Source organism: Aspergillus brasiliensis (assembly GCF_001889945.1).
Source record: "Aspergillus brasiliensis CBS 101740 unplaced genomic scaffold ASPBRscaffold_6, whole genome shotgun sequence".
In the NCBI taxonomy this organism is placed as follows: domain Eukaryota; kingdom Fungi; phylum Ascomycota; class Eurotiomycetes; order Eurotiales; family Aspergillaceae; genus Aspergillus; species Aspergillus brasiliensis.
Genome location: NW_027137447.1, coordinates 324,376 through 348,370, shown reverse-complemented (window position 1 = coordinate 348,370; position 23,995 = coordinate 324,376). Strand labels below are relative to the sequence as shown.

At 51.7% G+C, this 23,995-nt stretch overlaps 10 protein-coding genes across 10 annotated transcripts; 6 read left to right on the top strand and 4 right to left on the bottom strand.

The window, feature by feature from the left end:
• Positions 1-17: 17 nt before the first annotated feature.
• On the top strand, positions 18-713 carry ASPBRDRAFT_30044 (uncharacterized protein; the record flags this gene model as incomplete). The annotated part of the gene is made up of 3 exons (XM_067622726.1): positions 18-123; positions 162-280; positions 348-713. 3 exons carry the CDS (start codon positions 18-20, stop codon positions 711-713), a joined length of 591 nt encoding a protein of 196 aa, XP_067478880.1.
• Positions 714-1,551: 838 nt separating this feature from the next.
• Positions 1,552-3,353, top strand: ASPBRDRAFT_42987 (uncharacterized protein). The gene is made up of 10 exons (XM_067624906.1): positions 1,552-1,930; positions 2,002-2,091; positions 2,140-2,286; positions 2,344-2,373; positions 2,438-2,478; positions 2,526-2,570; positions 2,623-2,754; positions 2,812-2,838; positions 2,889-2,924; positions 2,978-3,353. The coding sequence occupies exons 1-10, from the start codon at positions 1,916-1,918 to the stop codon at positions 3,108-3,110; spliced, it is 696 nt and encodes a 231-aa protein (XP_067478879.1). The 5' UTR covers positions 1,552-1,915; the 3' UTR covers positions 3,111-3,353.
• A 189-nt stretch (positions 3,354-3,542) lies between these two features.
• On the top strand, positions 3,543-5,612 carry ASPBRDRAFT_206979 (COP9 signalosome complex subunit 1). Its single transcript, XM_067621785.1, has 4 exons — positions 3,543-4,053; positions 4,114-4,158; positions 4,220-4,500; positions 4,558-5,612. Exons 1-4 carry the CDS (start codon positions 3,921-3,923, stop codon positions 5,572-5,574), a joined length of 1,476 nt encoding a protein of 491 aa, XP_067478878.1. The 5' UTR covers positions 3,543-3,920; the 3' UTR covers positions 5,575-5,612.
• Positions 5,613-6,491: 879 nt separating this feature from the next.
• On the bottom strand, positions 6,492-7,377 carry ASPBRDRAFT_195796 (putative GPI anchored glycoprotein; the record flags this gene model as incomplete). Its single annotated transcript, XM_067620903.1, has 4 exons — positions 6,492-6,506; positions 6,556-6,880; positions 6,950-7,191; positions 7,249-7,377. The coding sequence occupies 4 exons, from the start codon at positions 7,375-7,377 to the stop codon at positions 6,492-6,494; spliced, it is 711 nt and encodes a 236-aa protein (XP_067478877.1).
• Positions 7,378-8,302: 925 nt separating this feature from the next.
• ASPBRDRAFT_195795 (putative MFS transporter) lies at positions 8,303-10,052 on the bottom strand (the record flags this gene model as incomplete). The annotated part of the gene is made up of 2 exons (XM_067620902.1): positions 8,303-9,727; positions 9,801-10,052. 2 exons carry the CDS (start codon positions 10,050-10,052, stop codon positions 8,303-8,305), a joined length of 1,677 nt encoding a protein of 558 aa, XP_067478876.1.
• Positions 10,053-10,801: 749 nt separating this feature from the next.
• Positions 10,802-13,236, top strand: hrdA (E3 ubiquitin-protein ligase HRD1; the record flags this gene model as incomplete). The annotated part of the gene is made up of 3 exons (XM_067622724.1): positions 10,802-10,825; positions 10,880-10,984; positions 11,092-13,236. The coding sequence occupies 3 exons, from the start codon at positions 10,802-10,804 to the stop codon at positions 13,234-13,236; spliced, it is 2,274 nt and encodes a 757-aa protein (XP_067478875.1).
• A 1,485-nt stretch (positions 13,237-14,721) lies between these two features.
• ASPBRDRAFT_125882 (DUF3431 domain-containing protein) lies at positions 14,722-19,134 on the top strand (the record flags this gene model as incomplete). The annotated part of the gene is made up of 4 exons (XM_067617826.1): positions 14,722-15,930; positions 16,676-16,704; positions 17,144-18,541; positions 18,606-19,134. The coding sequence occupies 4 exons, from the start codon at positions 14,722-14,724 to the stop codon at positions 19,132-19,134; spliced, it is 3,165 nt and encodes a 1,054-aa protein (XP_067478874.1).
• Positions 19,135-19,221: 87 nt separating this feature from the next.
• On the bottom strand, positions 19,222-19,669 carry ASPBRDRAFT_570876 (uncharacterized protein). The gene has a single exon (XM_067627686.1). The coding sequence runs from the start codon at positions 19,573-19,575 to the stop codon at positions 19,309-19,311; it is 267 nt and encodes an 88-aa protein (XP_067478873.1). The 5' UTR covers positions 19,576-19,669; the 3' UTR covers positions 19,222-19,308.
• Positions 19,670-20,833: 1,164 nt separating this feature from the next.
• On the bottom strand, positions 20,834-21,907 carry ASPBRDRAFT_177155 (uncharacterized protein; the record flags this gene model as incomplete). The annotated part of the gene is made up of 2 exons (XM_067619849.1): positions 21,740-21,907; positions 20,834-21,648 (listed from the first exon to the last, which is right to left on the bottom strand). The coding sequence occupies exons 1-2, from the start codon at positions 21,813-21,815 to the stop codon at positions 20,834-20,836; spliced, it is 891 nt and encodes a 296-aa protein (XP_067478872.1). The 5' UTR covers positions 21,816-21,907.
• Positions 21,908-22,336: 429 nt separating this feature from the next.
• On the top strand, positions 22,337-23,553 carry ASPBRDRAFT_30035 (casein kinase II subunit alpha/alpha'; the record flags this gene model as incomplete). The annotated part of the gene is made up of 4 exons (XM_067622723.1): positions 22,337-22,451; positions 22,560-22,933; positions 22,983-23,402; positions 23,455-23,553. 4 exons carry the CDS (start codon positions 22,337-22,339, stop codon positions 23,551-23,553), a joined length of 1,008 nt encoding a protein of 335 aa, XP_067478871.1.
• Positions 23,554-23,995: the final 442 nt, after the last annotated feature.

The window sequence follows — 23,995 nt, the reverse complement described above, 5'->3', positions numbered from 1 at the left end:
CTTTTACGCCACTCGATATGCTTCTCCTCCGCTCACTGATTGCTATCGCCTCTCTGGCTGGCCTGGTCCTCTCTCAAAACACTTCCTCCATTGACCCAAACAGCGTCCCGATCGATACAAGAAGTATGTTTGCCCTGCATACAATAACTTTAGGTCAATAGCCTCATCTGACCGTGTAACGATAGAGCAATGGTGTCAATCTCAGACCTCGTCATGTCCATTACTCTGTTATCAGTTGCCCAACGCATCGGGGTCACCCAAAGAGAACACTTGCGACGCTGTAAGTGCGAATGATAAACCCTTTCAGTTCACTTCATCTTGACTGATGCAATGAGCCTTGAATGCAGAAAACACTCCAATACCAATGCATCTGCAGCAATGGCCTGAGCCCCAACGCGTCTCAGTACTCACAGACCATCCCATACTTCGTTTGCACCGAACAGAATGACGAATGCGTCCAGAAATGCAATGGTGACTCGAGCTGCCAGTCAGACTGCCGGTCTGAGCACCCCTGTGGTGCCCAGAACCCCAAGCGTGTAAATGTCACGTCTACCGCAGCTTCCACTACTGCCGCAGCCACAACTTCCCTTCCGCCATTCACTGGAGTCCCTGATCAGGGAGCAGCAGCCAGGCCGTCGACCGATCTTGGTCAGGTATATGGCCTGGTTGTAGTTGTGGGAGCTTTTCTGGCCGGATTTACGACATTGCTCTGAGACGAGACTGCAAGTCAGTATGAAGTTAATGCCATCTCTACCTGGTCCAGGGCTGGAAAATTTGTAATGGGGCATGCCATATTCATGTAATAATCGTTTTTCGCGCATGTGTTTTGTCAATATTTGAATAATCTTCTCACTAAGAACGCTCGCAACTAAGTGATGGGACGCCTTGCTTCTTGTCTCGAAGTTGACACAATCTATGTAATGGAAAAATATGAGAGCTCTCACTCTTTCCAGATTCTGAGAACAATTTGATCCATGTGTGCTACATTCGAAGGCACTAGTGCTCAGTTGCTGATGTCTAAACGAAGATGCAAGCAACTTACCCAACTGGGGGCAAAAGGGCTGCAGTAAATGACATCTACCGATAGCTATGTTGCGATACAAACGACGGGCACTATCCCTGAAGGGTGAAATTACTGATATGCCTAGAAAATTTGTTGCTTTCTTATCATAAAGCACCAGTATGGTGAAACCAAAGTGAGTTGAACTTGAGTGATATGACACTCTATGGAGGTCATTCATATTCTTGCACTTTCTGAAGAAAGCTTCTTCAGCCTCTACTACTACCTTCAGAGCAACAAGTGCTCACCTTTCTGGGACAGTCAGTCAAGGAGAAGCAGGATATGTGGGTCGAGGTTTACTTTACTTCGTTCACCATAAATCTTGACTCATGTGCATGTGTTTCTCAAGGACCTCAACAACATGCTCACCGAAGCAACAACCTCACCTTCTTCACGGACTGACAGCAGTTGTCCCCGCTTCTTTCCTATCCTGCTTGCCCCCTTCTTGCGACAATTTCTTTAACAGCTCACAACGCTGGCGGGTCTCAAGGGTGACTTGCCTTGGTAGGCACCCTTGTGTTCCTGCCAGTTTTGTCAACACTAGGCCCATTCACTTCTTCCTTTGCTAAAATCTTTCTTGCACTGATTCTAATTTCACTCGACGACGGCCTTCTACTACTACTTCTACTCTTCAGAAACAACTTAAGTAGAGAGTTCGTGCTCTTCATCCCCTGCGACCAGTTCTGTTTATCAACGCGACCTCTTGTCTCTCAATCCAACACCTGTCCACCTTTCTTCCGTCTTGCTTCAGAACGAGTTTATCGCTCAAGGTGCTCTTTCTCTTGTTTTGTTCTCATCACCTTATTCGTCTCTCATAGGTTGGGCGTTGGGAGATTTACTTTCTGCTTGAACAACATGCCCGGGGATCGGGTAAGATCAGTCCTCATCATCGGCTATTGGGCTGTGGAAAGTCCAGCATCCTAGTCTAACAGCAAGCTTAGGCGTCACGTTTCTGTGGGTTCTGCTTCAGGCAGGGTCATATAGATACGGAATGCCATTACCTTACCCTTTGTCATGGTCTTTACGAATTGGTACGTTGGGACTGGCTAGTCATAATCTGGCTACTAATTATCGAGCAGTCCCTGATGGTATCGCACCGACCTGGAAGCAGAGTAGGACTTGGGGATACACAGAGAGCTTTAGACAGACTCGTGAGCCGCAGAAGACGCAATCGACGCCAGAGACTTAGACGCCGCGAACGGCTCAGAGCTCAAACGACGAATGTTGTAAGTATTCTGCGAGTTATATCATTGGCATTGCACTGTGCTGAATACCCCGACCAGGCGAGGCGTGGCAACCACACTGCGAATATTGTACGTACTTGCAGCTATTTGGCCGGGGTAAATTACGAGATTATGCTAAGACAGTTCGATATAGGGCCGCCATGGTCCTGTCTCGGCAGCCGTGCCATTGAATAGGTAACTTCTATGAATCTTTCCTGGGATCTGGCAACTGATGATATAAGGGTTCCATCGACTACAATCAGACAGCCTGTGTTGTCTGCGCCTTCGTAAGTGCCCCATGATCCTTATCTTATGTTCTCACTAACAAAGCTGATTAAGGCTACCATCTCGCCCCATGAATGACCACTCGATCCCTGCCCAAGTGACGACAGTACCTGAGGCTGTGATCAGTCAACGATCCCTAACCATCCCCCCGTCTGAAAGTGTGCCCTCTGTTGTGACTGTCACCAGGTATGTTGTCTCGACGCCATATTACTCGAAGCACAGTTATCTGACTGACATATCAAGTGACACCGACGTGACTATGGGAGTCGAGTAAGTATAACCTGTTTCTTGGTGCCGAATCCGCAATAACACGCTAGCAGGGAGCTTGATAACGGTGGGAGTGAAGTAAATACCAGGTAGGCCCATGTCAAGTTTTGCAGAGGACTTTACTGAGTACAAGTATTTCTAGTCAGTCGCAACCTGTCGACGATTTGATCGTTTTCGATACTCTTGACACAGCCGAGGACGAGATCGTGGTGATCTCTGGACATAATAGCGATATTGTTGAAAGCCACTGCGGAGAGATATTTACGATTGTGTGATTGAACCAGTAGTGACTGTTGTATTGCCAGGGCAGAGATGTTTATACCTGTACCCGGAATACTTGATCTCGCTGGCCTCTTTGTTCTTTGTCAATGCCTTTTAGTGTTTCTATTGCTGTTTGGCGGTGATACGAACTAATGCGAACGTATCAATCATGGACAATGGCTGCTAACCACTGAAGAGGATACGTTCAGGAGACTTGTATCTACACAGAAAGCCCGAGAGAATTTACCAAATTGGGCCTGATCATCAAGGTACAACCAGTGATTAGTTATATAGTAACCGAAGGCCAATACTATGCAGGAGCTACTGGCTTAATAGGGACCCAAGGAATAAGGCGAGTACAGGTACAAGGCGGTCACCGAGGCGGTGAGTACAACCTAGGCAGCTACGTCGATAGATCGGGCCAAATGATGCGGCCGTCGGTGACCTTTGGGATAGATCATCTCACCCGCACATCCCACCCTGCCCGCTTGCATGCTGCTGTTTTGATTTGCAGTTTGTCCTCCATACTGCTGCTTGGCCGACCTTGCTGGGTCACTGTCAACGAACCTGAACGAAGCTGTTCTCTAACACTCGCGGACGCCTACGCCTTAAAGACCCGCTCGTTCTCCACTTTGCCTCTACCTGTGCGGCGCTATCACACTTGGTGTACTGCATTTCGACATCAGACGTCTCGCGGATACTCGATTATACTTCCGGAGACTACAAACTGAACGAGCCTCTTCATTCGATTTCGATACTGGCCCCGTCCATCGTTCTATATCACCTCACGTGCCAGTAGCCGGAAGCCGCACGGAGCTGACAACATGGATTACATGCAATCAGACCCTTTCTATGGGGCTGTTCCAGCTCAAGGTGCTGGCTCAGTCAGTGGGACTGGGGGCATGGATCTGGAGACTTTAGGTGGAAATGTCGCAGGACCCATGGTTAAAGTTGATGGTATGTTGGCCTTATCGGATCAATCCAAAGAATTGGCAGTGAATAACTTTCATCTCAAAGATCCGCCTAAGTTTGAACTCGAGTCATATATTGCGCACTATACTGGTAGGTTATGCCTTTGATCACAAGCGCTTCTTCATATGGCTGACAGTCACCTTATTACTAGGCCGGACCAGATTCAATCGACTGTTACTGATAGGCACATGTTCCACGTATCTCTCTGTCGAAGCATTGAAGGCTGCAGTTGCAGAAGCCAAGGGTGGCAGGGATGTTTCCAGATACGAAAATGCAGTCCGGGCACTCGCCGAAGTTGCGCCCAGTGATCCGGAGGCGACTCTTGATACGAATTGGGTGGATCATATGAAGAAGTCTGTCAAGGCGGAAACAGATCGACTAGAGCACGAGCTCAGAGGCTATAAGAACAACCTCATCAAGGAGAGCATAAGGGTACGTTAGAATGCATCTGGAAAGGTGACCGGTCACTGTTCTCTAACTGCTTTATAGATGGGCAACGAAGACCTCGGGCAACACTACAATCAAATAGGCGACCTTGTGTCGGCCTCCAAAGCATACTCTCGTATGAGGGACTATTGCACTACGCCGACCCACATTGCGTCGATGCTGTTCAAGATCATCAATGTCGCAATTGAGCGCGGCGACTGGCTTAGTGTGCAGTCAAATGTACACCGGCTGCGCAATCTGCAATCGAAACAAGAGGAGCAAGCCAAAAACCAGCCTAAGATGTCTGCTGCGCTGGGTCTCTCCCAGCTACACTCCGGCGCATACGTGGATGCTGCCAACAGCTTCTTGGCCACAGACCCGAGCTTAGGAGACTCTTACAACGAAGTGCTCACCTCGAACGACGTTGCAGTCTACGGTGGACTCTGCGCCCTGGCATCAATGGACCGGAATGAACTACAACGTCGCGTCCTCGACAACAACTCGTTCCGCAACTTCCTCGAGCTGGAGCCGCATATCCGCCGAGCGATCTCATTCTTCTGTAACTCTAAATTCCGAGCGTGTCTCGAGATCCTCGAAGCCTACAGGGCCGACTACCTTCTCGACATCCACCTACAGCGCCATGTCAAGACGTTATTCACCCGCATCCGCACTAAGTCCATCCAACAGTATCTCATACCCTTCAGCCGTGTGACCCTCGAATCCATGACAAAAATGTTCGCTCCAGGAGTCATTGGTGGCCAAGCCGACCCTACGGACTCCAACTCGCCCTTCGTGCAGGAACTCATCGGACTGATTCAGGATGGTACCCTGGACGCGCGCATCGACTTGGAAAAGAAGGTGCTGGTCTCCAACCAGGTCAATCTGCGCACCGACGTCCAGCAGTCCATCCTGGACAGCTTGGATAATTATGTCCGCGAAGCACATCTTCGCATTCTGCGGACTAACATCATCCAGGCTGGGCTGGAGGTTCGCGCAGACGAGCGACGACCGAAAGAGGACCGGGGCAAGGGAGGGGAGGCATTTGGCAATTTACTTCCTCGAGGCCCAGGGGTCATGTAATGCTAGCCAGCCGGCCATTAAGTTAAATGAGATACGACAAAGAATATTAAATTAGTATCAGATTAGTATCAGCCTTAACTGGAACACATCTTGTACAACGACCCTGAATGGTCCACGTAATGTAAGCGGAGTACGATTAATAATGGTCCCTATATAACCTTAGTACATTTCTCTTAGCCACGACATGGATTATAGGAGAATTGTTAGGGTGAGATAGACCAATCGTTGTAACAATTCTTGAAGAGTACAATTTTGTCCATAGCTACTCTACGATGGGTTTGCAGTGTGTAAAATCAATTATCTCCTACTTGTTGGTGAACCTTTACTTTTACACCGTGTGGGATCTTCCTGGGTTGTGGAGAGGATCCCGAGAGCATCAGGTAACTGATAGATTACAGTTTAGTAATTTGGTAATAATGATAATTAAATGGGGCCTCGTCCTGTAGTAGTCTGTATCAAGTAGCTGGCTACTAGGAACTATCGAACCTAACTAGTTTGTATCCATTCTGCTCTTTTGTTTCTACATATGGGGTGCTAGGTAGTAAACAGTTATTCCTGCTACAGAGTGAAAACTATACAATTAAATCCGGGGCCCTAACTCGTATGCTATGGGTATTGACATAATGATATTGAGTGATTAGAATCATAATAAGCACATCAATAGGGGTAATAGTAGTAAATAGAGAGACATGTAGAATAAAAGAAAAGAGGAAAAGAAAAAAAGGAAAAAGATGTTTCACTTGTGATACATGATCCCACCACGCCTCATTTTCCATTCTGGCAGCAGCTTTGCAGTGCGCGCAGTCCTAAATGCAAGAGTTTATATCATGCTGACATAGTATGATAGAGGGTATATCATCCTTCCTGATATACTATACTCGCTTTGTTTCGTTTTTCTACTTACGAAACCATTCACATCACATCTCCACTTCCTCAACTCATGGATCAATGGGGCATTGTTTAAGCCATAGCCAGAGCAACCATCATGGCAGCACCACCAGCAACCCACTGGCTAGCGCCAGTAGCGAATGCACCGCTGTCACTGGTGGTAGTAGCAGCGCCCGTAGAGGAGGCGGAGGAGCCAGAGCCCGAGCCAGACGCACCACCCGTAGCAGAGGCGGTGGTGGAACCACCGGTGGCAGAGCCAGTGGCAGAGGCAGAGACGGTAGATGTGATAGTGATGGGCACCTTGCCGAGCTGGGTGGTGGTAACACCGCTGGAGGAGGAAGTTTGGCTGTCAATGTTGACGGTCAAGGCGCAGGAGGCCACAGTGGTGCCGGTGAAAGTGCAGGCGGCCTCTTCGGAGCTGTTTGATTTTTGTTGTTAGTATACATCAGGTTTACGGAATCGGGGTCAAGCATGTGGGTTAGCTTACAAGGCGGTACCGGAGGTAGTAAAGGCCCAGGTGCTGCTGCCGACAGTCAGGGTCTGGCCGCTGTCGGGGATGTTGCATCCATCGATATCATCGTCATCGTCATCGCCAGAGCTGGAGGCGGTGGTAGCACGCTTGACGACGGCGGCGCTGGTGGTTGCGGCGGTGGCAGCGGGAGCGCTGGTCACGGAGCCGCTGGCTGTGGCGGGGCAGTTGATGACCAGAGTGGTGAGGTCGCCGCCAGTCTAGTAGATGAATGTTAGATTTTGGAGAAGTATAAGAGGGGAGAAGGGGGGACGTACGGTTCCAATTAGCTTGGCGTTGTAGCTCTCACCACTGGAAGCGGAGGGCCAAAGGGCCGAGATGACATCGTCAGCGACGACGGTGGAGGCAGTGGCCAGGAGAGCCAGAGAAGTCAATTGGAGACGCATGATGTGTATGAATTAGGGAGGAGTGTATATAAATTTGTATAGATGAGGGAATGGAGGAGGAGGGAGATAGAGAAGGAATAGGAGGACGAAGAGTTGAATTGGATTGAAACTGTCGTGGAAGTTGGAACATCTTCGCTGGGCATGACCAGGTAAATAAAGGCCCGCCAGGATGGGGTCCAGGGCCATGGGGGCGAAATCCATTTTTCACCTCACCCCTGGCGTGTTGGAAATTGGGGAGGCAGACGGGCAAATGGCCGCGAGGCTGAGAGGGATGGAGATGGACAGGGTCTGGCATCAAGAGCTGTTGGGGGCGCAGTCAAGCGCCGCAGTGCAATTGCCCAATTGGCCATGGTCAGGAAGCAGACCCTCTCACACTAGTAACTAACTGATGCTGAGACTGAGAGACTAACCACACAGCCTAGACGAGAACCTGTAAGCGCTGACAGACGGGAGGTTCTTTGATGTGGTGGACTGGTGGGTTTGTTCTTCTTGTTGTTGCTGTCGGGTGGAACTGCTGATGGAGCCGGGGGAAATTAGATGGATCGGGGATCTCCCTCACGATCATGGCAAGTGTTGTTCCGCACCCTCGATATTCAAGAAGGAACTCAATTCTATACGAGACTTCTTTCTTTGGATTCTTTCCAATCCTCCCTGATCTCGCACTGAAACGGAGGCACGGCAGCCAAACTGGGGCCGGACGTGGGGGCCGAATTCTCGTTTCATAGCGCCGCAACAAACAAACAAAAGACTGGCAGGATATTCAGATTGCAGTCTAACTGAGCCACAATAGACGGACTACATGCGCCGGTTGCGGCTTATTGTTAACGCTAAACAACCCCCAGAGACTACTAATGTTTCTAGCTGCCAGGCTAATGAATAGAAATCCTTGTCCAGACAAAAAAACAGACACACAAAGAAGACGCTACTACACAACGAACCCAGCTGGTCCAGCGGACCTTGCGTGCCCAATGAATCCACTTACAAGGCCGGCCAGCAGCAATGCCCCATTGAACCCAGCCATGATGTAGAACGGTGCTCCCGACGACAGCACATCGAACAAGAGCCCACCCAGCTTGGTCAAAAGCAGGATACCCGCTCCACCGTACAGGGAATATACCCCAGCAATGGATCCCTTCAGGTGGGAAAGATGCCGCTCTTTCCGGCCGGGACGATGTGCCATGAGAGGTCGGTCTTCTCCGTGCTCCTCTTCCTCGTCGTCGACTGGGTCGTTCTCATTCTCATTCTCATTCTCATCCTCACCTTCATCTTCGCTAGGTTCACTCGGTGCACTCCACAACTGGTCGTCAATCCTACCTACCTCGCTCAAACTGAGAATACCGCTGCTCAGCACTGATAGACTGCAAACAATCGCTCCAATCTGGCTGATACCAACCAGACCCATCACTACAAATACACCGGGATTGCCATTCTCCCCATTGAATTCGGGGGTGGGTAGCAAGGCAAACGTGGTATAACCCACAAAGCCGGCAAAGCAGGCTGCCAATAGAGGCACGTGACGGCGCCGCGATCGCTCCGACAGATAGCCGAAGGCTGGTGCTGCAAGCAGCGCGACTAGCTGAGAGACCCCTGTCAAAATCGAAGCGAGCACATAGGCTTTGTGGCATGACTTTTTTAGATCGCCAGGGCTGTCAGCCTCGCCATCTTGGCTCCCGCACAGTCCCGACATGCGATAATAGTGGTTAACAGCGAGTGGGATGAACAACGAGATCCCCACGGATGACGCCCGCGCCACGAACCCGCCCAAGTAGCCCAGGAATATATCAGAATTCCGGAATCCCAAGGCGAACGCAATGCCCAGCTGCTCAAGATATGGCAACTGGAATTTGCGAGCGTATGAACACGCCTCGCCGTTATCCGGCGTCCCGCGCCGACGTGCGGACCACAACGCGCTCCATGATTTGCCCTCTTCTCCGGGGAGGTTTCTCAACCCAAAGAAACAGAGGATGCTGATGACTAGAGATACCGCAGCCACGATGTAGTAGCTGCGCTGGATAGCTTCCGCGGGAGAAAGACCCCATTGCTGGAACCGAGCTGGAAGGGGCAGGAAGATGACAAGAGCCACGAGAGCACCACATCCCGCACACATGCCTACAAATCCAGCCAGCCGGGAGGATGAGCTTGTACCCTTTCGGGAGTCTGATGCAGACTGGTGCTGTGATGATGAGTGTGAGCCGGCTACGGCTGGAAGAACCGCCGTGACCATCGTTGATACTGCAGCGCCTCCAAGACTGAACAACAGCCTTCCCAGGAGTAACTGGGGGTAGACATTTTTTGCCTGGACGAAGAGTATCAAGGCAAGCGCCACGATAGCATAGCCGGTAGTGCAGACCTGTGTAGAAAATAACAATGTATGAGACGATTTACTCCGTACAAGGGAAAACTAACAACGGGTGAGCGCTTACATGACGGACGCCGATGCGGTCCGACAGCACTCCCCACAAGGGGCAGGCAACCAGGGCCAGCAGTTCGTCGGCAAAGCCCAATGTTCCGACTGCATCACCTTCTCCATCACGGAGTCCAATTAATTCCGTAACGACGAATGAGATGGACGAGTTAATGAAGACCAGGAATGCGATTGAGAATGGACACACGCCAAGCAGGTAGGTCCATGTTTGCACGCGGCTGGCCGTAAATAGTGTCCGTGGAGAAGCCATGGTGAGAGACACAGGACAAAGGGAGCCTTAGCTCATTCCGGCTTAGTTGGATGTCCAAACCAATGAAGCGATTCTGTTGAGCTGCTTGAGCTTGAACCAGAGCCCGTCCAGTATTTATTTATACTGCCTGTTTGATAGACCTGGACTTCCCATCCGTCGAAGCTGATGATCGGTGACCGATGACGGAGCTACCAGTCACACCGGATGCCGGCCAGCTATCCGTCACCTGATCAAGTGGAGGGGAAGACCAGTAACACGTCAATAATAAGCTTCGAGAAGCTTCAGACTTCTCTCCAGATAGTGTGTATATGATCTCGTGACTTGCATTATCCAGCAGATCCCATCGAACCCCTTTCCTAAATGTACATAATTATTGATTTATACCATGAAGCTATCAAGGATGGACAAGTATGAAGACCAAACGCCGAAAGAAGCAATGGAAAGTCAGCTGCCAAGGCGGTGACTCCAGGATTGGTAACATTACCCAGTACCAGGTACCGGGCGATACCGAGTAGTAGATTAGCTGTCCAGAACATCTCCATTCATTCATTCATCCATCCATCCATTCTTGTCCCCATCCGGACACTTTCTCCCACGATTTCCTCGCCTTCTTCTCACTTTCAGTGATTGCTGCTTCCCCTCTTCTTCTGTATCTCCCATAAATGACCTATTAGAGAGTTCACCAGCCCAGCTGTTACGCCCTTGTTCATGAAATCGGGCATTGCGCCCACCCTCCTCTCCCCGTCGCCATGAGATTGGCCGTGTATGCTGGGGTATGTCGCTCACAGGTTGCTGCGTGGTAAATCCAGTCTGACTTGTCTTCATAGGCCTCAGCCGCCCTGGCCACTGGCGTCTTCTTAAAAGCGCTGCATCAGAGAGCAAACTTCTATGCTGCATGCGTATACCTCTCTCAGAGCAGTGCAAATCTCATGGTAAGCTTTCCCCGCCCCCAGGTCCCAACAAGCCCCCGTCGGCGCATCCCAACGTTGGAAACCTCCCTTTACCTCCGTAACACAGAGCTAACGTATTCCTTGCTTAGATCTTGATGAATGTTAGCCTGCTAGCGGTCGGGTTCTTCTTATTCTGGCTTCAGCGTCTCCTCTACGGACCTCTTCGACCCATCGAAACGGAACAGCTCTACGAGAAAGCATGGTTCGCCGTAACAGAAACATGCTTGGCGATGACGATTTTCCGAGGAGAGTTAGGCGGATGGTTTCTGGTCATGTTCGTCTCCTTGTTAGTTGGAAAGGTCTGGGGTTGGATTGGCGAGGGCCGGGTCGAGTTTCTGGAGCAGCAACCCCCAGCGAATCCGCGATTGTTCCATATCCGACTTGCAGCCTCGCTGCTCCTGTCAGTTCTTTTCAACTCGCTCATGCTCAGATACTGCGTCCGCACCGTTCTCGAACAGGCACGGCCCGATATGATGGTCATGTTCGGCTTTGAATTCGCCGTTCTTACCATCCTCTCCAGCTCAACTGCTGCCCGCTACGTCATTTCGTTGGTCGAGATCTACATCACCCACCTCCAAATGAAAGCCAAGATCGAGGAGCGCCGTCGCGAGATTAGAGACGCCAGGGAGGAGTCACTACGCCAGTATGCCGAGTCGGGAGAGACCGGGGACACTCCCAACCTGCCGGATGAAAATGATATCGACGAGATGGAATTGGATGTGCCAGGATGGGAAGAAAAGGGCCGCTGGATCTTCTACCTCGATCTTCTTACCGACTTCCTCAAGCTCACCGTATATCTTACCTTTTTTGCGATTCTGTTTACATTCTACGGTCTCCCACTACATATTCTGCGCGACGTCGTCGTCACTATCCGGTCTTTCGGACGGCGCATTATGGACTTTGTGCGTTACCGCAACGCAACTCGTGACATGAACGAACGCTATCCGGATGCCACCGCCGAGGAAGTCGCCCGCGAGGAGGTCTGTATCATCTGTCGCGAAGAAATGACCCATTGGCAACCGGCGGGCGCACAACAGCGCAACCGGGTCTCTGATCGGCTGCGCCCTAAGAAACTACCCTGTGGTCACATTCTACACTTTGCCTGTCTTCGAAGCTGGCTAGAGAGACAGCAGAACTGCCCCACCTGTCGACGGCCAGTTATTGCGCCACCTCGGGCCCGGGGTGCGGGCGATGGTGGTAACCAGAACAATGCAGGTGCACAGAACATGGGAGCTGGAAACCAGGCCATTGGCAGGGATGGACAAGCGGATGGACTACCACGAGCGCGCGTTTACCAGTTTGGACCCTTTAGGATTGGTTTCGGCGCGGGCAGGGGTGACCTCTTCCATAATCTTCACCAGCAGATCCATCAAGGCAATGCACCAGTACCCCAGGCCAACAACGTCAACGCCCCGAATGCCAGGCAGATTGGCTTCGGGTTTGGATTTGGACGGCCTCTCCCGGTACCAGCGCCGCAGGCTGTTCCCAACCCTACCTCGAATGTAGCCAACATGCAGACCCAGTTGCAGCAGATGGAGCAACAGATTGTCCAGGAAATTGAAACGCTGCGTGTCACTGCCGACCAGCTTCATCTGGTGCGGTTACTGCAGACGGAACTTCAGCGACTCCGCAATCTCCAGGCCAATCCTACTGCCCCACAAAGTATCGCGTTCCAGAACCCTCCGGCTGTCTCGTCTTCGACTTCTTCTATTACTATGCGCCGTCAGTTTATCTCGGACCCACAGATGCCCGCCATGAATGCTGGGGATAGTCGACTACCCGAGGGACTGAGTCTCCCCGCAGGATGGTCTCTCATCCCCCTTCACTCCCCGGAGCAGGGCTCCAGTCAGCCGGCAGAACAACGTGCCACCCCTAGCGTTCCTGAACCCGGAACAACTCAGACGTCTGAACCGACATTGGACTCCCAGGTCCCTCCACCGACAGCGACTGTCCCTGCTGCCAGTCAAGAAAGTGAACCGGCGACAACCCCGGAGCCCTCCACGTCCCAGGATCTGCCCAACTGGCAATCTGGAGCAACGTCGACGGCTACCGGATCGGGCGTAGAATCACTGTCCCAACAGTGGACTGATTTAGCGCCCGAGACCCAGATGGACGGCGAGAGCACTACCGCCGACGGTGTTGATGGTGCGGATCACGCTGAGGGATCGGACTCGGCCTCAAAGGGGAAAGCACGCGCAGCTACGGTGGAAGATGTAGTTGACGATGAAACGTGATGATGGGTTTCCTCGACTCTTTCTCCTCTCTGCGACTTTTCTTCTTCCGTTTCCTCATTTGCCTTTCCATACCTGGTGTCTCTATTTTGGCTTGATGTATTATCATTTCATTTGGTGTTTTCCCCATCTTATCGGGAAGTTGTCCATTTTACCGGCGTTCTTGAAGCGGCTCCCACTCATACCCCATTGCCTGTATGTTGAATCCCATGGAACTGTGGCTCATGCATGGTCATTTCCACCTTCTACACCAGTCCCGGTTCATTTCTACCTTTTGCTGCCACCTCAGCCCTCGTTCAGCGAAACAGAAGGGTTCTTTAATAACCCAGGTGTATTTCTGTACATACTAGAAAACATGATCATGACAATTCCTTGGTTTGAAATTCCAGCTCATAGTAGCTATCTACCAGACATTACATTGAGGGATGTACCCACCTCGGCTGGTGGTTACTCCGTAGTAGTGACTAGTTGGCTATCTAGTCGGTGCAACCGTGCAACATTACATAGCGTCTATCATAACTCGCTAGGCGCTAAGATTCCACTATCTATCTATCTACTTCTCACTGCTTAAGTTAACGTTCAGACTATAAGCACCGTGCATCAGATCGGTCACAAAAGAATTTCACCTGGGGAAGTCCACTCCGATCCAGGGGCAGCGACCGCCAGCCTCCAATCACGATGGCGGGCCAACATCTAACTTGCGCCCGTGGGGAACCACCCGTGAATTTCTCCGGCGAGACGCAAAAGCAAAGCGTTCCAGCCAGACCCCGGTGGCCGGTAGATAACCTTACAGGAAGGCTGGATTCCGGTGCTGGATCACATCTGGGTCTCTCGATCGGGTTTCTATACTCAGAGTAGACTCGAGAATCTCGATCCTACATCCTGCACACGGGGAACCAGGACTTGGGTTCATTCGACAAAGCCCCAAGATCGTCGTCATCAGCGCTGACGCCAGCTCCGCCGCCGCCCGTGTCTCCCGCCCGCTCTCCTGCGCCATCTTTTGCGTATGCCTTCCTTCTAGCTGGCTTGTCCCGACCAATCTGTTCTCCTCGTTCAGTTCCCAGTCGCATCAATTTGGCCCTACGAACGGCCCTCGTTCCTCCCTGCCCCCTCTCTCCTTGGCTCGTGGAACCTTCGACCGGTTGTGGCCGCGCATCTCGCCCTTCGGTTCTCGTTGGAGTTTCGCGGGGATTTGACAACTGTTCCCCGACTGTGCAATATCCCCAGTTCCCAATTCTTCCATGGCTTCTTTGTGTCTTCTGTAGCGGTTTGGATTCAAGGTGAGTTGACTTCTCCCTGTTTTTGTGCTGGGCCTAGATGCTGCTAGTCCTGGCGTGCAATTCCTCTGCCTGGCTTCATAATATTTCATTCAAACAAAAGCTCATCGCATTCGCGCCGTTGCTGATCGTGCTCTTTCGTCCAATCGCAGTTCAGCTATCTTTATTTTGTCTCTTTTCTCGTACCAACGTTGATATCACGCCATCTTCCATGATTTCCTCGCGCCGGGCTGTGCCCCTTGGCGGCTTTGCCTTCATCCTTTTCATCCTCCTCGCCATCCGAAGCCTCTCGTCACAATGGGAGCAAGCGACGCAGGTCGTCGGTTTGGGTGAATTGGCCACCAATCCCTCCCCGTCGCCGTCAGTACGCTTCAATGTTACTAGGGTGTCCGAAGAGCCTGCGATTCGGACGCCGTATGCACCCAAGCCACACTTCATTCCAGGCCTCCCCAAGCCCTCTGGGGTAACGTACACAAAGACGCTCGTGGTGCCGAAGACTTCCGATGAAGATACTAGTTGGATGGAGGTCGAGCTTCCTGAGTGGCAAACAGCGATCTATGCCGTCGATGACCCGTCAGCACCCTTGCACCCTCCGAAGAATAAGGGTCATGAGGTTATGGTCTACCTGAGCTACATTATCGAACATTATGAGAAGCTCCCTGACATTGTTGCTTTCATGCATGCGCATCAGTATGCTTGGCACAATGACGACCTCTTTGCCGGCGATGCAGCTGATCTCCTGCGCCGTTTAAACCCCGCCTGGGTGGTCCGCCAGGGCTACGTGAATCTGCGATGCACATGGAGTCCCGGTTGTCCTGCCTGGTTGCACCCGGGCACGATGGTGGAGGATCAACAGAAGCAAGAGGAGGTTATGCTGGCCAGAGCCTGGGGAGAGATCTTCCCCGATGACCCGATCCCGGAAGTCCTGGCACAACCCTGCTGCGCTCAATTCGCCGTATCGCGCGACCGTATCCATGCCATTCCCAGAGCCCGCTTCGTGTATTTCCGTGACTGGATGCTCCGGACCGAGCTCAGTGACTACATCTCCGGTCGAATTTGGGAGTACTTGTGGCATGTCGTCTTCACGGGAGAGAACGTTTACTGCATCAAGGAGCACATTTGTTACTGCGATGGCTTTGGCATCTGCTTCGGCGGCGAAGATGAGTACGATGCATTCCGAGGCCATCATGCGAGGAAATCCGAGCTCGAAGAGCAATTCAAAGGATGGAACGTTCGGGCCGACATGATCGAGCTGACCCGCTTGAGCGGGACGCTGGGCGAGGAAAGCCACCTGAGCTTCCCGCAGCCAGGCGAGGACCTGACACTCGCAGATCTAATTGACCTGGAGGAACTGTTGATCAACGAATTGGTGGTGAATGCTACGGAACGTGGCAAGGACCCCGAAGCACGCGCCCGCGAAGTTGGGAGACCTTGGAAGGAGGGCGATGGATTCTAAACGCTCTCTATCGAGACGCTGGGATTCATTGACGATGCTTGTCCTTTTAGCTTTCTTTGTTTAACCCCGACATCTCATATCCTCTTGGGTCTTGGCCGTGAGGGACTAGTCATATACCACCATCTTCATCTTCTTGTGTTCATATTTGCCTTTCTGGGGTTCAGGTGGCTTGCTGGGATGCCTGGTATAGATACGATTTTCTCTTCCATTGTGTTTGATATGTTTTCTTGGCCTGCGATACTTGGGTGGTGTGCCGGGGATTGTGCCAGATCTTGTGATATCCATTGCAGCTAGGACCAGTTTGGCAGGCTCCAAATTGAATAATGAAAAGCTTTCGTATACCTACAGTAAACGGCGCACCCATATTATATCGCAGTCATACTAACTACGAGTAGTTACTGGCCTTCACTGTCAGTGTGGACTGTGGACAGGCATATAGACACAAACCACGTGACCCGGGATCCACCCCGGCTAACTGGGTTGGGCAATTTGCAACGGCGTCTTCCCTGCAGAGTTTGCACTGTCTGCTCCTCCTTCAAACCAGCCAAACAGCGTCATCGGGTTTAACAGTTCCATCTATACAAACTATATCGCCATTCTCGCCTTCTCGCGCGAGATCTTCTGGTTTCTAGTTGAGAGCTGTTGACGTGTTATTCACTCGCGCGCCTCGCTCGCCGCAGGCGACCGTGATTTCCTCCCTGCCCGGGAGCCCCGGGTGTCCTTTCTAGAAGCTGCGTTGTTTGGCCGATTGTCAACAAGCACAGTCGACGCTCACCCGCACGCGACGAACGCTCCAAAGCGCGGTCCACGGATTACGAGCTGACGACTCGCCGTTTCGGAGTGCTTTCCTTGATCTCCAGTGCTGTTCAAGCAGGCTTTGGGGTCTTGGTTGCCACATAGTAACTAACTAATCGAGCTTGTAGCCTTTCGGCGTTTGTGACGGCTTCGTCGCGCGGCGCCTCTGTGCTATAGCTCCATTATCTGCGTGGCTTCCTTATTTTGCTCTGCTTACGTCCTTGAATTAACTGCTTGTTTCACGCGCTCACGCGACTCGGACTGAAATGGCATCGACTTCCAATTCAAACCATCAACATCCTCCGTCGACCTCGGCTGCCGAGTTCTCAACCAACCCGACCACCTCCGCCAATGTTGACCCTAATACCCACCTCGCAAATAGCGGATATGCGCCCAGTGAGAATCAACTAGCTGGCTTGGTGGAGGCCGCCACAGCTGCTGCCGGTCAGGAGGTTTCCGACTGGGCTGCTGCCGCCGCCGTCGCTGCTGCGGCCGGGGCCGCGGGAATTCAGCATCACCTCGAGTATGGCCCGGATACCCACATGGATGAGGATAGCTTTGCAGATGCAAGTTTTGGCGCTGGAATGGGCCCACAACGGCAGATGCGGGGATCTACCTCTATGAGTGAACATGGCCAGCCTTCCGGTGGGTTAACCAGGGTGCCGACCAAGAAACGAAAGAGAAACGAAGATGCGCTGGACCCGGCGTTGACGGCGGGAGCTGCCGTCGGCCTCGCTGGCACTCACCATCCTCACCACCAACAGCAGCAGCAGCAGCAGCATCACCAGCACGCGCATCACTACGGTGGGGAGGGTCTGGGTGTCGCGCCGTCGCAGTCTCTCTCCGAAGCTCGTGCTGTGGGTCTGCATTCCGCCGCGGCCTTGTTCCGCCAACCGTCAAGTAACAAGAAGTACACTCGTCCACCGATGTCGAAATTATTTGCATCGCTGGAGCTCTCGCCGGAGAACTTCCTACATCTGCAGGCGGCGGCCAAGGCATATATGCTGGATGATCACCATCCGGAGCGGCGCGATTGTGTTGGTCAGCGTGGGAAAGGAGACACGGAGATGGTCAAGTTGAGGTTGTGGAACTGTGTGCGCCACTTTCTCGAGGTTGAAGGCCATGGTGAGCGCTTTTTCGGAGAGAATGTGGTCAACGAGGGCATGGGGCCGAGGACATACATCTGGCCCCGGGACCAGCAAAAGATCATCTCCCTGGTCATCCCTTTGCTACGCCGAATGGTCACCAATGAGCGTCAGCGGCAGTATGCAGTGGAGACTAGAAAAGGTGGCGGGACAGAAGAGCGACGAAGACGCAAGACAGAGGAGAGTCTGCAGAATTTGAACGCGACCACGCCGACGGATGATCAACTCCACATGCATTCACACCACCATATCCCGGACGAATACGCTTCTGCACAGACCGGGTTGTCGGCACCACCACCGCAGCTCGGGACCGGGTCTCAGTTGGATCTAGGCCTGACAGATCTCTTGCTGGATGGCTACTCGACTGACTGGGATTCGTTCTCGAAGTCATATGACATGTACAATCACAATTACGAGCTTGATAACCTGTGGTACATCTCAGGTCTTCAGCAGCCAGATTGGCGTGGACTCGTCGCTGCCATTGATAGTCACTTCCAGGTCATTCACAACGGGGGTTACGAGTGCCCGTCGCCATGTGAGGATGAAAATCTGCACCGCATCTTGAATGCAGATGTCACGTCGGACCTGCGTTGGCGCGTTGGCGGGAATACAGATCGTCCTGCCAGAAACGAATTGTATGTTCTCAACATCCCGCGAACTACAGTTAAGAAGGTGTGTATAACGCTAACAACCCCATAGTGCCAGCAGCATCACCCGTGATATCTCCCGCATCATCCGAGACAGCCTGGCGGCCCAGAATAGTGTCCATCAGTCCCCCCACAGCCAGGCACCAGTGCCCCAGCCCCAACCATTCCCGCCTCCGAATTTCCCGCCCCTACCTAGCGCTGTCTCCGGGAACACCGGCTCTTCTCCGTCTCCTCCAACCAACGTCTCACTCCGAATCAACATCCTACAAGACGGAAAGCGCAGTCATCCCCGCTTCGACATCCCCGGAAGCCAATGTACCGATCTCGAAACCCTCAAGCAACTCATCTCCCGCAAATTCGCCGGCCAACTGCCAGGCCTCCCATCCGAAGCTAACATGGACTGGGCCTCTCAACTTCACTGGAAATTCAAGGTCTGGCTACCAGATGGACTGGCGCCGGTGCAGAACGACAGCGAGTGGGCAATGGCCTTAGTCTCAGCCAGTAATGTGGACTGGATGGATGGTGACTTGCGAGTTCTGGTTGAATTAGACGGGATGACGGCGGCGGCCTCGTCGTCTTGATGGATACAGCGCTCGCTCTGAATGCATTGAATCTTCTTCTACGATATACCTTGTGTGTAATAGTTACTTTTGATTCTCGTCGTTGTTGATTCTAGGTTACTTTGGTTGCGTGGAGTTTCGGAGACCAAGGCTTTTGTTTTTCTTTTCTCTCTTGTCCTTGCTATTGAGTTGTTATCATACATACCCTGGTGCTGGTGGTTTTTGCATTGATGATATGCATTGCATGTGATGATGAGATATGATACTTTTTTTCATTTCTGATACTGTTGAGATTTGGTTGGTGGTGATGGGGATGGGGATGGATGGATGGATGGATGCTTGTCTTGAGTGTATAGGATTTCTTAGGTTAGTTACTATGAACTGGACTGGACTGGATGATGATGGGGAGGGGTTTAAAGTATTTAATGAAAATATCAATGTGTAAGATATTCTAATTATCATTGTCCGTTGCCTGCCTGTTAGATACTGATACTTGATCCCTACGTACGTCAGAAGTTCTAGTAACTAATTTTCTATGAATGACTCTGGACCCTGGCAGTCACAATCGATCTATAAGAATAAACAAGTGTCAAGCACTTAATTAGTACTTCAATTGTTCATTCGTACTGCATTGCTAGTATGGAGAGTAAAAGAGAAAAAAAAAGCACAGTAGCGAGTCAGTCAGTTTGCTGCCTTAAGAATTGCCTTCCACTTGATACTGTCACTGTACCATGTAGCATCTGGGTTTCAGGTTCAGGATGGTTTGGCAGTTTGTTTAGTTCGATTTGGCGGATATAGTTAGCATCCCATTTAATCAGAGTTGATAATAATAGTATAGTAGTAGTAGTAGTCTCATGGTGGTAGTAAATATACAGTACTTAGTAACTAGTGATAGTATCTCTGTTCTATCTTGCTGGTAGTTCAATAGCCTGGAAGTGGAGGTGGTAGTAGTTAGTAGTATATATTAAGCTGTAGGAGTGCTTTTTGCTCTGTGTGCTGGTATGATAATATTTCAACCCTACTACTGTTATTGGAAGTCATGAGTGGTATGTGGTATTTAGTCAAAGGAGTAAGATATATAGTAGTTCGGGAAAGGCTGAAGCGACGAGATGAATCCTGCTGTGCTGGAAGTTGGTGATCCAGTTGTTATGTTTCAACTAGTGACATTGTTCATTACTATCTAGGGATTATACTTCTGGTTCTCGAATTAGATGGCCAACACGGTTTAGAACTGTAGATGTATGAATGTCATAGTGACTATCTCCGCCAAGAGAATGATGGGAGGTATAGTATTCACGGATGCGGTGATTGGTCATTTGATTAGCATTGGTTCGTTACATAGACGACTTTGTTATGCCTAAAGTCTAATGGTATGGCTAGCTGCGGCTAATCACACGGTCTTGGATTAACGAGCACGCAAGTGCACTCTGTTGATTCAAGGGTTGTGGTGACGCCAAATATCAGGAGTCTCTTCCTGTCAGAAACCCAACCAGCCTCGGTGTTCTCGGAGGTCCTGGGCTCTTGCAGCTCCCCGGGGATTCATTTTGTCATTAGTCTACTGTCAGTCGCACCAGGAAGCTGACAGCCTGACCGGCACAAGGCCCCTAGAGTCAGCCTGCAGACGATAGGCGAGGAATGTGGATCCGCGAGCAATCCGAGCAATCGACAAGCACGCCCTTGCTCCGCTGTAGCACATAAGGTTCCCTCAGCTGGATTTCGCTCACGCTCCGGCAGACTCCAACCGAGCCTTCTTGGCCCGGCGCTTCATTTCGCGCTTAGACAGCGGTTTCTCCGCCTCTTCACCCGTTGGCTCTGACCCCACTGATGCTTTCCTCTTCAGGTTGTCACAGCTCGCGGCCTCCTGGGACTTCTTCTGAGCCGATCCGTCTGGTTTCGTCATAGCCTCTCCCCCATCCACGATATCGATAATTCCACGCCAACTGTTCCGCTTCAGCTTGGCCAACGCGGTCACCTTCCGGGCTTCCTCGCAGATCGCCTCTTTGCCACGCTCCTGCGAGAGACCCCAAACGCACGCCAGGTTAATCACATCCCATGGCGCCCGAACAGCCAGCGCTCGCTGCGCCTCACTCGATATGATGATTCCCCGGCCGCGCGTGGCTCGAATTAACGACATCGCATTTCCGATCAGATTGCGGCGAGCATCAAGTCCGCTTCCCGTGATTCCTGGTCCATAGCAGATCTCAAACCGGACCCCACGTGATACAGCAGCGGAAACCATCTTGAACTTGAAGTGGAAGGGCAGTCGGATGGAGAAATCCAGCGAAATGATATCACACTCGAGGTTGGTGCACGCATTCAGGAGTGCCTTTTCATTGGTGGGCCTTATTGCGACTAGATCATAAACCTGAGTCAGGCTGGCAAGTCGCTGGTTCTGCGCTGGGTCGGAGAGGGTCAGGTTTAGACGAGTGAGGATCGTCAGGCCCTTAGGAACATTCTTGGGAGCTGGTGGGGGAGTAGGATTTGGAGGGAGTTTTCCACTAATAGACTGGGATAGAGCAACGGTGGTGTAACCAACTGATTGTCAGGTCAGCGCTTCATGTGGTCGTGGAGGGGGAGGGACTGCTCGGTGATCGGGTCTTGTGCCGAGGGGAGAAACATGACGCACGTTCTGCAAGAAAACTTAAGGTATGGGAGATCTCGGGATCATCCGAGGCATAGGGCAAGTTGAGATCATAGAACATGATTCTGGGTGTTTGCGACGAGCTTAAAAGCTCGAATGCGCCCGAGAGTACTTGGGAGAGGGGCCAGCAGAAGCAAAGGGAACGATCGCGTGCAAAGGAACTGTCCGAGAACGGCAATCGAGAAATCACCCGGAAATGCATGTTATTCCGGGCCGGCAGGTGATCTAGCCTTCAACGAACGGGTCCCGTGACCGCAAAGGCGGAGCGAAACGCTCTTACTAAGTTACTAGCCTAAGCCATTCTGATCCTCCATCCCCAAAGACAGTCTATACTCTCTCGCCCTCACCTTCTTCCCTCCTCTCCCCCAATCGCTGGCTTCGGACGATAGCACGGCTGCCTTCTTGACACAGGCCCCCACCATTCCTGGCCTCGCAGCTGCTGTTGTCTGTCCCCTCCATCGCAATTCTTCCCCTCGCGACGACGCCTCTTCGCTCGCCGCCCTTCCTACCCCGCCGCTTTTTATCATCGATATACGTTTCATTGTGGGCTGACTCCGAATTTGCCTGCGAGCCGCCATCAACATGGCGCGCGTCTATGCCGATGTCAATGAACATATGCCCCGGTCCTATTGGGACTATGACAGTGTGAACATTTCCTGGGGTGTTCTGGAGAATTACGAGGTGGTCCGCAAGATCGGTAAGGCGAATACGACCGGCCGTCATCTACCCGCAAACCCCCCAAACATCGTCCGGCCGCACAGCAGATGGATCGTTTACAATTTGTGCTAACCACCATTCGCAACAGGCCGCGGAAAGTACTCCGAGGTGTTCGAGGGTATCAACGTCGTCAACTACCAGAAATGCGTCATCAAGGTACTCAAGCCGGTCAAGAAGAAGAAGATTAAGCGTGAGATCAAGATCCTTCAAAACCTCGCAGGTGGACCCAACGTGGTCGCCTTGTTGGACGTGGTTCGCGACAGCCAGAGCAAGACGCCGAGCTTGGTGTTTGAATATGTCAACAACACGGATTTCCGGACCCTTTACCCGCGGTTCTCCGACTACGATGTCCGTTTTTATATTTTCGAGCTTCTGAAGGCTTTGGATTTCTGCCACAGCAAGGGCATCATGCATCGGGATGTGAAGCCTCACAATGTTATGATTGATCATGAGAAGCGCAAGGTAGGTCTCCGCTCTCAAAAGTTCCGCTGGCCTATGCTGACGTAGGTAGCTCCGCCTTATCGACTGGGGTCTTGCCGAATTTTACCACAAGGGCACGGAATACAACGTCCGCGTTGCTTCCCGTTATTTCAAGGGTCCTGAGCTTCTTGTTGATTTCCAAGAATACGACTACTCTTTGGACATGTGGTCCCTGGGAGCCATGTTTGCTTCCATGATCTTCCGCAAGGAGCCCTTCTTCCACGGCAACAGCAACTCCGACCAGTTGGTGAAGATCGCCAAGGTGCTCGGTACCGAAGAGCTGTTCGAGTATCTGGACAAGTATGAGATCGAGCTGGACCCTCAATATGATGAAATTCTCTCCCGTTTCCCCCGGAAGCCTTGGCTCTCGTTTGTAAATGCTGAGAACCAGCGCTTCGTCAGTGATGAAGCGATTGACTTTTTGGACAAACTACTCCGTTATGACCATGCTGTATGAGATATCCCTCTGTCTGTGGAGAATTTCACCTGCTGACTATATCCAGGAACGCCTTACTGCCCAGGAGGCCATGGCTCATCCATACTTCGCCCCTGTGCGGGCGGCCGAGGCCCAGGCTGCCCGGAACAACACCACGACCGCTTAGAGATGATCGGTGTGCTGGTAGGACTATTATCATACCCTACATCGAGATCCTCGCTACTGGGAGCCATTTCCTTTTCCAGTGTCGTCCTCCGATGTGATAACGAGATTTGATTCGGATGTTGAGTTAGTCTGTGTCTGGAATGGGATGCTGGATCTAATACTATAAAAACATCACAAAACATTGTGCCGCAAGGGTCGGGGGTGGAGAAATTTGTCGTGGCATGAAATGAAAGCGCCACGGGTGCGATGAGTTATGGCATACGGAGACGACGATGATGACAGATGACATACGCCTAATATATCTCGACTCAATCCTCTTGGCATACCCCCGTGAGTGGAATCTATGAGACGGTGTTTAGAGTGGGAAGGATTTTCGCTCCCCTGTTTGAACCTGCGTAACCATATAACCCTTTCCCATACTCTGCGCCTTCCTCGTTTCCGTT

Bases quoted from the DNA above. Each gene is read 5' to 3' on its own strand.
- ASPBRDRAFT_42987 (XM_067624906.1), top strand. The intron at 2,287-2,343 runs GTAAGTATTCTG...TACCCCGACCAG, and splicing joins GAGCTCAAACGACGAATGTT to GCGAGGCGTGGCAACCACAC. The intron at 2,925-2,977 runs GTAGGCCCATGT...AAGTATTTCTAG, and splicing joins GGGAGTGAAGTAAATACCAG to TCAGTCGCAACCTGTCGACG.
- ASPBRDRAFT_570876 (XM_067627686.1), bottom strand. From the start codon at position 19,575: ATGATAATTAGAATATCTTACACATTGATATTTTCATTAAATACTTTA.
- ASPBRDRAFT_206979 (XM_067621785.1), top strand. From the start codon at position 3,921: ATGGATTACATGCAATCAGACCCTTTCTATGGGGCTGTTCCAGCTCAA. The intron at 4,054-4,113 runs GTATGTTGGCCT...TTCATCTCAAAG, and splicing joins ACCCATGGTTAAAGTTGATG to ATCCGCCTAAGTTTGAACTC. The intron at 4,159-4,219 runs GTAGGTTATGCC...CCTTATTACTAG, and splicing joins ATATATTGCGCACTATACTG to GCCGGACCAGATTCAATCGA.